Below are 14,408 nucleotides of genomic sequence, written 5' to 3'. Positions count from 1 at the left end.
ATATTAGGAGACTTCTCCTCTCGTCAGGCGATTCCCAAAATCTGCAGTGTTTAGCGGAGGAAGAGACTTGTTTGCTTTCCTAAAGACCTGACCTACTTTACCGAGTCAGAAATGTTAAATATCCAATTAAAGATGTGAAAAAAAACCCCAGAAGCTGCTGCTCGCCTCGTGTCTGGAAGGATCGCTGCGGTTTGTGGCAGCTGAGGATTTGCATTTTTCACTTCTTCATTTCTTGTCCGACCTCAACCTGAATAAAAGCTGACGATCAGCAGCGGATCTCCTGTAACGTGGAGTTTCGGGGGTTAACATCCGCATGGAGTGAAGAGCTCGGTGTCGGAGGAGTTACTTAATGTTGTAACATCTCATTTTTCTGCTTTGGTGACTACAAAATATATTCTACTTGTATTGCTATACAGCAGTCTGCTTCTGTTTGCTGCACAGACTTGTTTTTGACCTCTCCAACTTTGCTGACCGGAACACTTTACTGCTATGTAGCAGCAGCACGGCGCTATCTTAGGTCACATGATATGTAGCCATAGCTTTACTTGTAGATTTTTGTGGATTTTGGATAGTTGGATGACTGAAAGTTACTTACTATGCTGTAGACTGCCTCTTTTTGCTGCACAGACTTGTTCTAGAACCCTTCCAACTCTCACAATAGGAAGCACTATAAATGTGGGCATTGTGATTGAGGCTACAAACGATTTGGGTTGCTCACATCTCATTTGTCACGGTATTGTCAATAAGCAGAGCACTGCATGAACCCTTCTTTTTACACTACTGCATCTCCGCAGGTGGCATCATGGAGAAGCTACTGCATCTCCACAGTGTGAGGACCTCATATGTCTTCATGGAGAAGCTACTGCATTTGCTCAGTGTGAGGACCCCGGTTGGCATCATGGGGAAGCTACTGCATCTCCACAGTTTGTGGACCCCATATGTCTTCATGGAGAAGCTACTGCATCTCCACAGTTTGTGGACCCCATATGTCTTCATGGAGAAGCTACTGTTTCTCCACAGTGTGAGGACCCCATATGTCTTCATGGAGAAGCTACTGCATCTCCACAGTGTGAGGACCCCATATGTCTTCATGGAGAAGCTACTGCATTTCCACAGTGTGACGACCCCATATGTCTTCATGGAGAAGCTACTGCATCTCCACAGTGTGAGGACCCCGGGTGGTATCATGGAGAAGCTACTGCATCTCCACAGTGTGAGGACCCCGGGTGGTATCATGGAGAAGCTACTGCATCTCCACAGTGTGACGACCCCATATGTCTTCATGGAGAAGCTACTGCATCTCCACAGTGTGAGGACCCCGGGTGGTATCATGGAGAAGCTACTGCATCTCCACAGTGTGAGGACCCCGGGTGGTATCATGGAGAAGCTACTGCATCTCCACAGTGTGTGGACCCCTGGTGGTATCATGGAGAAGCTACTGCATCTCCACAGTGTGAGGACCCCGGGTGGTATCATGGAGAAGCTACTGCATCTCCACAGTGTGAGGACCCCGGGTGGTATCATGGAGAAGCTACTGCATCTCCACAGTGTGTGGACCCCTGGTGGTATCATGGAGAAGCTACTGCATCTCCACAGTGTGAGGACCCCGGGTGGTATCATGGAGAAGCTACTGCATCTCCACAGTGTGAGGACCCCGGGTGGTATCATGGAGAAGCTACTGCATCTCCACAGTGTGAGGACCCCTGGTGGTATCATGGAGAAGCTACTGCATCTCCACAGTGTGAGGACCCCGGGTAGCACCATGGAGAAGCTACTGTTTCTCCACAGTGTGTAGACCCCGGGTAGCACCATGGAGAAGCTACTGCATCTCCACAGCGTGAGGACCCCGGGAGGCATCATGGAGAAGCTACTGCATCTCCACAGTGTGAGGACCCCGGGTAGCACCATGGAGAAGCTACTGTTTCTCCACAGTGTGTAGACCCCGGGTAGCACCATGGAGAAGCTACTGCATCTCCACAGCGTGAGGACCCCGGGAGGCATCATGGAGAAGCTACTGCATCTCCACAGTGTGAGGACCTCGGGTGGCATCATGGAGAAGCTACTGCATCTCCAGTGTGAGGACCCCGGGTGGCATCTTGGAGAAGCTACTGCATCTCCACAGTGTGAGGACCCCGGGAGGCATCATGGAGAAGCTACTGCATTTCCACAGTGTGAGGACCCCGGGTGGCATCATGGAGAAGCTACTGCATCTCCACAGTGTGAGGACCTCGGGTGGCATCATGGAGAAGCTACTGCATCTCCACAGTGTGAGGACCCCGGGTGGCATCATGGAGAAGCTACCGCACTACAGTGTGAGGAGAAACTTCTCATATCTCAGCTTCTTGAACCTCTATGAGGGTGACATGAAAGTAGTGGGCTGTTGAGATGAAGTGGAGTAATGCCTAAGGAGGTTTCAGCTTTTCACCGGTGTTCACGTTTAAGACCCCTGTGATGTCTAGGGTGCGATTGATGGCCGTTACCGATGACATAAACGTTCGTGTTCTTGCCACCAATGTCACACGCCGGAAGACTCTTATTTGCGCTTGTAATTCGCCCCATAATTTCCCTGCTGGAGCTGTCACCTACGCGTCGCCCACGTTATACCAACAAACCAGCTGTAAGTCATTTGTGTCAGGCGGGGGGAGGCCGGCATCTGATTATTACCAGGCGGCTAATGTTACAGCGCACCTGTACGATGAAGAATATAAACAGCTGATATTACTGATAAAACTATTATCTGTTCCTGGGAAAGCTGGGTGACCACAGATATAACATTATAGGTCACATATGCACGATCATCAGCTTTCCTAAAGACTTTCCATTTGTGTTGAAATACATATCTGAAGATTTTCTTGTCAGAAACGTGGAAAAGCTAGGTGATCACTAATACGCCTGCGGTAACAGTCCATACAGAGGTTTTCATGGAGACTTCTGACAGGAAAAATGTGTCCAGATAAGTGGAAATACATCCCAGCTATGTAAATTTTCTTTTCAGGAACTTGGAAAAGGTGGGTGAAGGCTAATATGGCTGCGATAACAGTTCCTGTAGATGTTATCATCCAGCTTTTCTCAGCTTCTGAATAGAAAACGGAGTTTCTATAGTATATAAATAAATCCATATAATCAAATCCTCATAGTCACCCAGCCTTTCTAGATTCCTGAATGGAAAAAATCATTCAACTTGTATAGGAATGTGTCACTGTGCCGTATAAGTACACAATTGAAACATTTCTATTCAGGAACTCTGGAAAGTTGGATGACTACTAAATATGGCTGCTCCGGTTTGACACGTCCATGTAACATGATCCATGCTTGAATCGCAAAGATCGCAGTCTGTTCCCACGCATGAACACACTGTGTAAAACCGGCCCATAGAGGTTGTTATCCAGCTTTTCCAGACTCCTGATACATTTTGTTATCTAAATATATGGAAATGTAGATCCCAGCGCTCTTCAATTACCATTCAGGTACATGGAAAAGCTTGATGGCTACTTATTACTGCAGTAACAGTCCCTATCATGGTTTTCATCCAGCTTTTTGAGACTCCTGACAGGAAAATGTGACTTAAGATGTGGAAATACATCCCGGCTCTGTATATTTTCCTGTCAGGAATATGGAAATGCTTTTTTGAGAGTTAACGTGACGGTAACCATTATTATAGATAGCTTTTCATTCAGCTTTCTAAGACTCCTGACAGGAAAATGTGACTAAATATATGGAAATGCATCAGAACTCTAATCATTTTCCAGTCAGTCACTTGGAAAAGCTGGGTCGCTGTCTTCTTTTCCCAGACTTCTTGGAAAAGAGTGCTTTTTCTCTGGGCCAGTTGTGTTGGCGGCCATATTGATTTTTCATCTCCCTCCTCTTTTATAAAGCTTTTATGGCCTCCCGTCCCCAAACAACGACCGATGAATGAAAATAGCCTCTGGTTTTATTTTACTTTCGCAATGAATAATTCATGGCGCGTGTTTCGCCGCCCGCCCGCCGCAGCCGGAGATGCGTCGTCTATTTCCATCATTTCCCCCCCCTCGTGGTGAATTTTGATTTCTCTCCCGCAGGAGACATCGACCCTTTATCCGCCATCTATAATCCTCCTTATTTCCTTTTGTGTTAATCGTATGCAGATGCCGTACCAATTATCCGCCGCCGCTGGGCGCGCGGCTATTTAAAGGCGCTGACACGGTCGGCGGCGGCGGCTTCTAAAATTACACCACAGATAAGATTCCTTCTCGGCAAGGTCACAATCCGCTATTTGTTGGTTGCGCCGTGAAGATCGTGTCCCTTTTTTTTTTTTTTTCCTGTCACATTCCCGTAATGGCGCGTGACGATCTGCGATATGTGAGGAATTTTCTAGAGTCGTCACGTCAAGCACAATTTAAGAGATGGGGTAGGAAGGCAGTGCTCGAAGTAGGCCAGATTCCCTGGATGTCCCTTTTTAAGTTACCATGGAAACCTCGCCTTAAAGGGATTGATCAGCGGTCCCCCTTTGCTGCAGTTTTTTTTCACATTATCCGTCCGTATGTGTAATATTTTCATTTTTATGTTGTCTGTACTAACCTTGCCATTTTGCTTTCCATTCAGGACCCTCATTATTGTATTCACACGGCCATTTTGTTTTTTTTGTTCACTTAGTTTTATACCAATGGCTAGAAGCAGATCGACATGGCAGAAGCCAAGATGGTAAGAAGACAGGTAACCTAGGCTCCCCACCATAAGTCCTCTCTGCACTTCACCCACTTTAAATCCTTCAGAATCACAATGATTGCTCACCTTTTGATCTGTCGCTTGCTTCACGTCCCTCCTCCCCACCCTTAAAGCTGTTTTTTTTTTTTTTTTTTCCCCCCCCGCGTATCCGCGACTCTCACTCTCGTCCGGCGTAATTGCCGCTGTGGTAGAAATGAGTTAAAAGCATCTTGTAAACATTGTCTCGAGCATTTAAAGGAATTTTCCATCTGAAGAATGATGACAACGGATTGGATTATTTTTTTTTTTTCGAACTTCACAATGTTTTTATGAATATTACGTTGTTATAATTTTATTATTGCCCCTTTTTAATATGTCTGCAAAAATCAAAACCCGGACCAACCAATCACAAATGACTACCTGATGTCCTGAGCCAATCACAGTAAAGCTTCGATTTCCTGAGCTGAGCTCTGATTGGCTGCTACGCAGAACAAATCCACTTTCTTCTTGGACACCCTCGTTGCTGTAGTTTTTGGGTAGGTCTCTTTTGGGAAAACTACAATATGGCGTCCTCGCATGATGGCTGCTGTATGGGTTATCACCCACTGGGGAAAAAAAAAAAATAATAATAATTTTGGAACAATCCCTTTAAAGGTGGTAAGCCGGTCTCATACGGCAAAACTGAAAAATTGTAGGTTTCTTTTTTGTCCACATGATACGAAATATGGTGTCGCATTAGTGTGACTGTTGGTAGGTAATTGCCACACACCCTTGCTTGGCAGGCAGAATGTGCTGAGACTTCTAGTTCCCCCACCTGCAAACCTGTTGTAACTTGCAGATCCTCCTCATTAATGTGTCAAGATGTTTTGCTCACTTGTTTCTTGTGGGTTTTAAATAAAGTTAAGATAATTATCGTCCTTCCTCTTTCTTCTTCTTGGTGTTATTTGGTAGCCGTTGACTTTTTTTCCCTTTTATGCGCCGTTCTCATGATAGCCACACATTTAAATGATTTGGAAGCGCTAAAGTTGCTGCTCCGTTTTTAAAAAAGTAGAACCGTTGGCTCCTCGTGGGTGGGGTTAAAAATAAACTGGGTGGAGCTTAAGTTCATGGGTGGAGTCAGATCAAGCAATTAAGGCCATCCATTTACGTGTGGCTATCATTACTAGTAATCTGGTAGTGGTGGTGATCGTAGTAGTTGGTGGTGGTGATTTTTAGATGGTCGTAGTCGTTAATTTAGAAGCAATCGATGAGCCTCTCTCCTCGTTAACGAGTTGCTAAATTCAATCATGCCGCCATATAGTTGCCAATCATTTTTTTTTTTTTACCATCAATCAATTTTTTCTTTTAGTCTCTGCAGTAAAAAAAAACAAAAAAAAAAAACTAAAAATTCTCCCCATAACTGGAAACCATCAGCAAGCATGTGAACTGCCATCTCCTCTTATTATGTGTTTATCTTAAAATCCGATTCCCGGCTTGTGTCCTGAGTGTTGTGAATATTAATAGATATGTTGACCTGCTTGCTGACGGTTTCCAGTTAGGAGCAGATGTCAGTGGTGTATAGAGGTTTGATATTATTTTCTATGGTAAGTATTGTTGTTCTTGATGAATTTCCGATCTCCTTTCTTTTTGCTTTTTGTCTGCTGTACTGTTTCTTTTAAAATCAGTGATCGTTGCTGATTTAGGTATGCAAATTAGCTGTATTAAATCCCGCCCACACTTTCATAGTTCGAATCTGCATAAAAAAAATTTGTATTATTATTCTATTATAGATGTTTTAGGTCTTTTTCTCTTTTAAGATACAAGCCTGCTCTCAAAGCAGGTTGCCATTGGAAACAAGTTTAGCTCCGCCCCCTTGTCGGATATGACACCTAAGGGTGACTATACATGTTAGAGAACAGTCAGAGCCAAACTAATGTGTTGTGGTGGATTAGACTGACCTTCTGCCAACCGCAGATATCAGGGCAGAGAGGGATCGGACATATTGAAATTAAATCTGCCCCATCCTTGGCATCGATAGGGCATTCTGGGGGTTTGGAGGCGAGTTCTGAGTAACTCCTCCTATTAAGGGGCACCCACTCCGAGAGGATGGATGGACTACAAGCTGGAGAGGAATTATGCTTGATTTCACTTACGGATATTTGTTTTTTTTTTTTTAATATTATTTTTTATGTTTTATTAGTATTTTTATTCCAATTTTTTTCTAATTTTTCTCTCTATTTAGTTTAGTTTACGTTTGTTTGGTTTTTTTTCACATTTTTGTTTCTTCCTTCGCTAATAAATTCTGCAAAAATGCTAAGTAAATAGGATCAAAATTAATGCAAGGAAAAAAAATAATGTAAATACTTAAAAAAAAGAAAAATCTGCACAATTAATGCAACAATAAATGAAATAATAATAAATTCAGAAAAATGCAAAGTAAATAAGACAAAAATTAAAGCCCAAAAAACCCAATAAATACAATAGTCAGTAGAGCAAAAATTCTCCAAAATGTTATCAAAATTAATACAATTAGTGAAAAAAATAAAATACAAATAAGTGAATTCAGCAAATGAAAATTAAAACAAAAAAATTCACACAAATACAATAATAAGTGAGGGGGAAAACAAAAAAATACCAATAAATTCAGCAAAATTCTAGTTTTTTTTTTATTTCTCCACTTACTATTTTTTTTTTTTTTTTGCATTTTGTTGAATTAATTTATTAGTATTTTATTATTTATTGTGGTTTTATTCATTAATGTTAACTTTTTTCCTGATTTTTTTTTTTTTCTAGTTTTTATATATTTCTTTAATGTTTATCTTATTTATTTTCCTTTTTGTTTAAATATTTTTTTTTCTATTTATTGGATTAACTTTAATCTTATTTTATTTGTTACATTTAATAGTTTTTTTTACTTTATTTTTGTTGTTGTTTTTTTCCTCTTACAATTAATCCTCTTTATTAACACGGAACACAAGCTCCTGTGTGCAGATCACTTGTTCGAGGTGTCGTTTGTCCTCTGGTGTCAGCCCTGGCGCTCTGCCTGGAAGTGAACTACGTGACGGCAGCGCATGTACGGACAGGCAGCTGTATGATCTCCGCTCCTGAAGAGCCTTGTCAGACTCCAGTGGGCATTTTCATGGTCCACTATTAAAGGGGAACTCTGAGGGGTGGGGGTGGGGTGGAAAGTGACCCTTTGATCTTGGTCTCTACTCCATGGTCAGGCCGTGCACCAATAAAAAAAAAAACTTGGTTGGATCTCCCCTTTAAGTACGACTTCTTTATTTGAACTGCAGATGGTTACGGTTGTTTTTAGTTTGCACGATTAGGAAGGTTTTTGTTTGTTTTTTGTGTTTTTTTTTCCAGATTTGGAAAGGGGCGACCGATGGAGGATTCTGCCTCGTTCCGCACTTTTATATCGTTGTTTTTTGTTGTTTTTTTAAATTTAGGTGAAAACTTTGACCAGAGTCCGGTGAGAAGAACCTTCAAGTCCAAAGTCCTGGCCCACTACCCGCAGAACGTGGAGTGGAACCCTTTCGATCAGGATGCCGTCAACATGGTAAGGACTAAAGGACGGTGGACCAACGATTCATAGGAGGTGATACAAGTAGGGTTCAGACAACTGGGATCACCAGTCATCATGAGAACATGGGTCCCTGTGCGAAAGGAGGAGCAATGAGCATGTGCGACCACCGCTCTTTTCACTGTAGTGGTGGTCGCACATGCTCAGTACCGCTCCATGCCGACAGAGGATTTTGGGTCTCCCGTTCTCAGGATCGGTGAAGGTCTCGGCAGCCTGGTTTGATTTGGGTTTATCTCCATAGCCCCTATTGTTGGTGATCATTGGGGGTCTCCTTGCCTCTTTAAGAAGTTATCTGCACACGGGCGTCCACCTCTCACTCTGCCCTGGTCTTTCCACAGCTCTGCATGCCCAAAGGCCTGTCCTTCAGGACGCAGGCCGACAACCGGGACCCCCAGTTCCACTCCTTCATCATCACCAGGGAAGACGGCTCCCGGACGTACGGCTTCGTCCTGACGTTCTTCGAGGAGGTGACGAGTAAGCAGATCTGTACGGCCATGCAGACGCTGTACCAGATGCACAACGCGGAGCAGTGTAACAGCGTCTACGCCTCGTCCTCCTGCAGCATGGACTCCTTGGCCAGCAGCGTAGACGACGGGGACGCCACGTCCCTCGCCAAGCTCCAGCGCTACAACTCGTACGACATCTCGCGGGACACGCTCTACGTCTCCAAGTGCATCTGTCTGATCACCCCGCTGCCGTTCATGCAGTCGTGCAAGAAGTTCCTGTCTCAGCTCTACAAAGCCGTCACCTCCCCGCAGCCGCCGCCGCTGCCGCTGGAGAGCTACATCCACAACATCCTGTACGAGGTGCCGCTGCCGCCGCCCGGGCGCTCGCTGAAGTTTTACGGCGTGTACGAGCCCATCGTGTGTCAGCGGCCGGGGCCCAACGAGCTTCCCCTGTCCGACTACCCCCTGAGGGAGACCTTCGAGCTGCTGGGGCTGGAGAACCTCGTCCAGCTCTTCACTTGTGTCTTACTGGAGATGCAGATCCTGCTGTACTCACAAGGTAAGATGACGCTGAGCGCCCGCCGGGGTCGTAGCTGCAGTGTAAAGCATGTGGGACAGGCCGACAACACGAGCCTCCTGGTGTGCCTGGAAATCAGGTGATTGTCATCTCCGACCCTGATGAGTAGACGGAGATCAGCGGCGCTATGTGAGAACCGCTGATCTCCCCAAGGACAAGCGGATCAGTGTAGCAGGAAGTTTGTTCTCTGACCAACTGACTGACCTGCCCTGTCTTTAAGAAGAGGTTTTTCAGCAGCTGCATGTATATTGTATAGTATTGAGCTCCTGTGGAACCTCGTTATGCGCCCCTCTGCTGCTGCATCGCCTTATGTGCACTTCCCCTGCTGCAGTGCCTCGTTATGCGCACCTCCGCTGCTGAATCGCCTCGTTATGCGCACTTCCGCTGCCGCACTGCCTCGTTATGCGCACCTTCACTGCTGCAGCGCCTGGTTATACGCTCCTCTGCCGCTGCGTCGCCTGGATATGCGCTCCTCCGCCGCCGCGTCGCCTGGTTATGCGCTCCTCCGCCGCCGCGTCGCCTGGTTATGCGCTCCTCCGCCACCGCGTCGCCTGGTTATGCGCTCCTCCGCCGCCGCGTCGCCTGGTTATGCGCTCCTCCGCCGCCGCGTCGCCTGGTTATGCGCTCCTCCGCCGCCGCGTCGCCTGGTTATGCGCTCCTCCGCCGCCGCGTCGCCTGGTTATGCGCTCCTCCGCCGCCGCGTCGCCTGGTTATGCGCTCCTCCGCCGCCGCGTCGCCTGGTTATGCGCTCCTCCGCCGCCGCGTCGCCTGGTTATGCGCTCCTCCGCCGCCGCGTCGCCTGGTTATGCGCTCCTCCGCCGCCGCGTCGCCTGGTTATGCGCTCCTCCGCCGCCGCGTCGCCTGGTTATGCGCTCCTCCGCCGCCGCGTCGCCTGGTTATGCGCTCCTCCGCCGCCGCGTCGCCTGGTTATGCGCTCCTCCGCCGCCGCGTCGCCTGGTTATGCGCTCCTCCGCCGCCGCGTCGCCTGGTTATGCGCTCCTCCGCCGCCGCGTCGCCTGGTTATGCGCTCCTCCGCCGCCGCGTCGCCTGGTTATGCGCTCCTCCGCCGCCGCGTCGCCTGGTTATGCGCTCCTCCGCCGCCGCGTCGCCTGGTTATGCGCTCCTCCGCCGCCGCGTCGCCTGGTTATGCGCTCCTCCGCCGCCGCGTCGCCTGGTTATGCGCTCCTCCGCCGCCGCGTCGCCTGGTTATGCGCTCCTCCGCCGCCGCGTCTCCTGGTTATGCGCTCCTCCGCCGCCGCGTCGCCTGGTTATGGGCTCCGCCGTGTCGCCTGGTTATGCGCTCCTCCGCGTCGCCTGGTTATGCGCTCCTCCGCCGCCGCGTCGCCTGGTTATGCGCTCCTCCGCCGCCGCGTCGCCTGGTTATGCGCTCCTCCGCGTCGCCTGGTTATGCGCTCCTCCGCGTCGCCTGGTTATGCGCACCTCCGCCGCCGCGTCGCCTGGTTATGCGCACCTCCGCCGCCGCGTCGCCTGGTTATGCGCACCTCCGCTGCTGCAGCGCCTCTCAATAAACTGCTGATGTTTAGGTGCTTTTACTTATACACACACTATAGACCCAACAATGGAGATACTACTACTCCCAGCATCTCCCGGCAGGTGTCACATTAGTGCCTCGTCTGTCTATGACCCGTCCTGAAGCTGCGACGCGACAGGTTCCCTGCAGCTAAAGATGAGCATGTATCACCTGTTCAACATAACCTGTACGGCTGGCGGCCATATTAACATTTTTTTATTTTTTTTAACCCCTTCTTCCTTTCCTTGCAGATTACCAGCGGCTGATGACGGTGGCGGAGGGGATAACCTCGCTCCTTTTCCCCTTCCAGTGGCAGCATGTGTACGTGCCCATCCTGCCCGCATCCCTGCTGCACTTCCTCGATGCCCCCGTGCCGTACTTAATGGGCCTGCAGTCAAAAGAAGGCACCGACCGCTCCAAGCTGGAGCTCCCGCAGGAGGTGGGTTACCTCGCCGCCAGCTTTCTGCTTTTTTGGAGTGTGGAAAAGCTGGGTGACTGGTGCTGCTGAGTAATGGTGACATCACAGGCATCGCTTTGTGACGGCCGCCGCCGGCTGTGCCCTCCGCCCTCCTCGGTGGACGTTGAACCCACGGTGGAAGCTCTTTACCTAATACACTGATCAGATTACTGCCGAGGCTCTGTCTCTTAAAGGGGAAGGCCTCCCTATTTGCAGACTGGGAAGTGGCAGTAGTTATTGGCGACCACCGGGGAGATGCCATCTGTTCCTTCTGGCTCATAAAAGGGTCACGAGTAAGGAATCCCCCCTTTATAGACCCTCAGGGTTATTGGTCAGGAGAGGTGGCGTAGCCTTCATCTCCTGTCGTGGGTTTGGGCACTGCATCTCGCGTGGGCACAGTCGCCCGTGAGTCACGTCGCCCACCTCTGTCTGGTGGGATAATATGCAGATTGTTAAAAAAAAAAAAGGATTGATTTGTATTCGCGTGCAGATGCAAAATAAAGTGACTCAGCCGCTCTGTACGGCTGCCAGCTCCGCTCCGCTGCCAGCGCCAGGCTATCTTAAAGGGACAGTAGCGCAGTTTCATCCATTTTACTAGGAACGTATAGGAGTTACGGTACCCCCGTTCTCTGGTCTCCATGGCCCCTACTTGTGGCGTAAATGCCACTTTCAGGGATTCTAGCTGTAATGTCTGGGAAAATGGATCCTTAAAGGGGTTGTCCCCTTTCATTCATATATGGTGGTTCTGGACCTTCCTCCATTAGTCCGACAGAAAGCAGATCTTGGTATTCAAACAAAAATCCAATTAAAATTAATTAAAAAAACAGTTTTAGGGTACACGGACGCAGCCATTAATGAGCGCGCTCTGGAGTTGGGCTCCTGATGCTGGATACGTTATTTACGCAGTCAGCAGATGGCCGACTAATGACCACGAGGGCCGCTGTCTGGGGAGAGATGACGCCACGAGCCGAACATGCACAAGATGGAGCCGCCGTCTGCTCGGAGGACAACAGATGGACTCGCTGAAAGTGGCTGTAATTCAATTAGCACCGATAATTGAACGCTCGATCCTAGACGTCAAAGTTCAGAATTAAATCTCCGCTCTCTCCCACAGCTGAGATGTAGTCTGCTCAGTAGCACGGATTTCAGTGTTTAGGGAAAGAAAACAAGGATTTTCTACTAAATTGCAGTGAAAAAAGTTGTGATTTCCCCTACAGCACCTCCAGAGGAGATATGGGGTATTACACCATTATATCCTCCAAAAAGAAAAGCTTATTGAATCTTAGCTGGCTAATAGATGAGGGTCATAAACGATAAACCCAACATACAGCAGCCGATATCTCTTCTTCCTATACTCTTACACCTATGATTTCAATAGGCAAAATAATAATTATATCCAAGTCTCGGTTTTTATGTGTTTGAATGGAGGAAGGTCTGACCCCATTACTAAAACATGTCCATTTCAGCAGCTCCATTTCCCCCCTTCCCTCTTGTTTCTTTCCTGGGTGACCACCATTTCTAAATTTGCCGACATGTAAATTGCAAAAAATATGGACATTTTTAAAGGGGTTTTCCTCAGAACAAGAAATAACACTGAGCCACATCGATCCCGTCCCAACTCTTACCCGATCCTCGCTGCGCTGTGCTTTTCGATCCCATTTTCGACACGCTGAAGACAGCTGCTCAGCCAATCACTGGCCAAGGCGGGCTGCCAATGTAGCTAGTGATTGGCTGAGCAGCGATCACATGCCAAGGCGGGCTGCCAATGTAGCTAGTGATTGGCTGAGCAGCTATCACATGCCAAGGCGTGTCGCCAATGTAGCTAGTGATTGGCTGAGCAGCTATCACATGCCAAGGCGTGTCGCCAATGTAGCTAGTGATTGGCTGAGCAGCTATCACATGCCGAGGCGGGTCGCCAATGTAGTTTGTGATTGGCTGAGCTGCTATCACATGCCGAGGCAGGCTGCCAATGTAGCTAGTGATTGGCTGAACAGCTATTTCCAATCACTGTCCACATTGGTGGCCCCGCCTCATCCTGTAATTGGCTGAGAAGGAATTTCTCGCCATTTTTTAAGCCTGATGAGTTGGGACATCGTCCTGTATTGTTGCGAATGAGTATTTTTTTTTTTTTTTTTCTCATCAATATTCTTTCCCCCCCCCCCTTGAAAACCTTTAAACTCCTCCCCCAGGAGTGCGGGGTTTTACATATAGTGAGATATAGTCACAGGATTATCCCGCCAAATTCAGGATTCAGGACTGTTTGCAAATATGCAAAAATATTCTATACAGTAGACTGCCTCACTTCATGACACAGACTTGTTTAGATCCCTCCCGTTCAGGAAAATTAATTAAATTTTGCTATGTTTCTGTTTTGACCACTGGTTTTTCTCTTCTGGTCGCAGGCTAACCTCTGCTTTGTGGATATTGATAACCACTTTATCGAGCTCCCGGAAGAATTCCCCCAGTTCCCAAACAAACTGGAATTTATCCAAGAAATCTCTGAAGTTCTCCTGAATTATGGGATACCCCCGGAGGGAAACTTGCACTGCAGCGAGAGCGCCACCAAACTGAAAAGCCTGATGCTGGACGACTTGGCGAACGACAAAAAGAACGGGAACCTTTCAGGTCACAACATCAACATGTACGAGCTACTGAAGGGGAACGAGACCATGGCCCGGCTGGAGGCGCTCACCAAAAGGACGGGGATCAAAATGGACAAGATCAGCATCAGCGTTCCTCTGACGGACGCGGAGGACGACCACAAGCTCAAGTGCGCGGAGAGCGAGCTGAAGGACTACAAACTCAACGTGCAGATCCGGGAAGTGTTCGCTAATCGCTTCACGCAGATGTTTGCCGACTACGAGGCCTTCGTTATACAAGCCGCACACGATATGGAGTCCTGGCTCACAAACCGCGAGCAGATGCAGAACTTCGATAAGGTGAAGGCTAATATTGATCATGTTATTGTTATCCCCCAGAGCTGCACTCACTATTCTGCTGGGGAAGTCACTGTGTTCATACAGTACTTATCCTGTACTAAACCTGATGTAACTCAGGATCAGTAATGTAATATAATGCACCGGCAGAATAGTGAGTGCAGCTCTGGAGTATAATACAGGATGTAACTCAGGATCAGTAATGTAATGTATGTA

At 47.9% G+C, this 14,408-nt stretch overlaps 1 protein-coding gene across 2 annotated transcripts in view; it reads left to right on the top strand.

The window, feature by feature from the left end:
* DENND5B (DENN domain containing 5B) overlaps positions 1-14,408 on the top strand; it is a 70,967-nt gene that overhangs the window by 15,089 nt on the left and 41,470 nt on the right. Inside the window, exons 2-6 of one of the 2 annotated variants that reach the window (XM_069763282.1) lie at positions 4,633-4,680; positions 8,112-8,221; positions 8,584-9,250; positions 11,051-11,238; positions 13,659-14,195. In XM_069763282.1, coding sequence (XP_069619383.1) covers positions 4,633-4,680; positions 8,112-8,221; positions 8,584-9,250; positions 11,051-11,238; positions 13,659-14,195 — 1,550 coding nt within the window. The remainder of the gene's footprint in view (positions 1-4,632; positions 4,681-8,111; positions 8,222-8,583; positions 9,251-11,050; positions 11,239-13,658; positions 14,196-14,408) is intronic. The other variant, XM_069763283.1, reaches the window with a different exon arrangement.

Source organism: Ranitomeya imitator, chromosome 4, assembly GCF_032444005.1.
Source record: "Ranitomeya imitator isolate aRanImi1 chromosome 4, aRanImi1.pri, whole genome shotgun sequence".
In the NCBI taxonomy this organism is placed as follows: Eukaryota; Metazoa; Chordata; class Amphibia; order Anura; family Dendrobatidae; genus Ranitomeya; species Ranitomeya imitator.
Note: the sequence above shows the minus strand (reverse complement) of the source record. Positions and strands in the feature narration are given on the sequence as shown.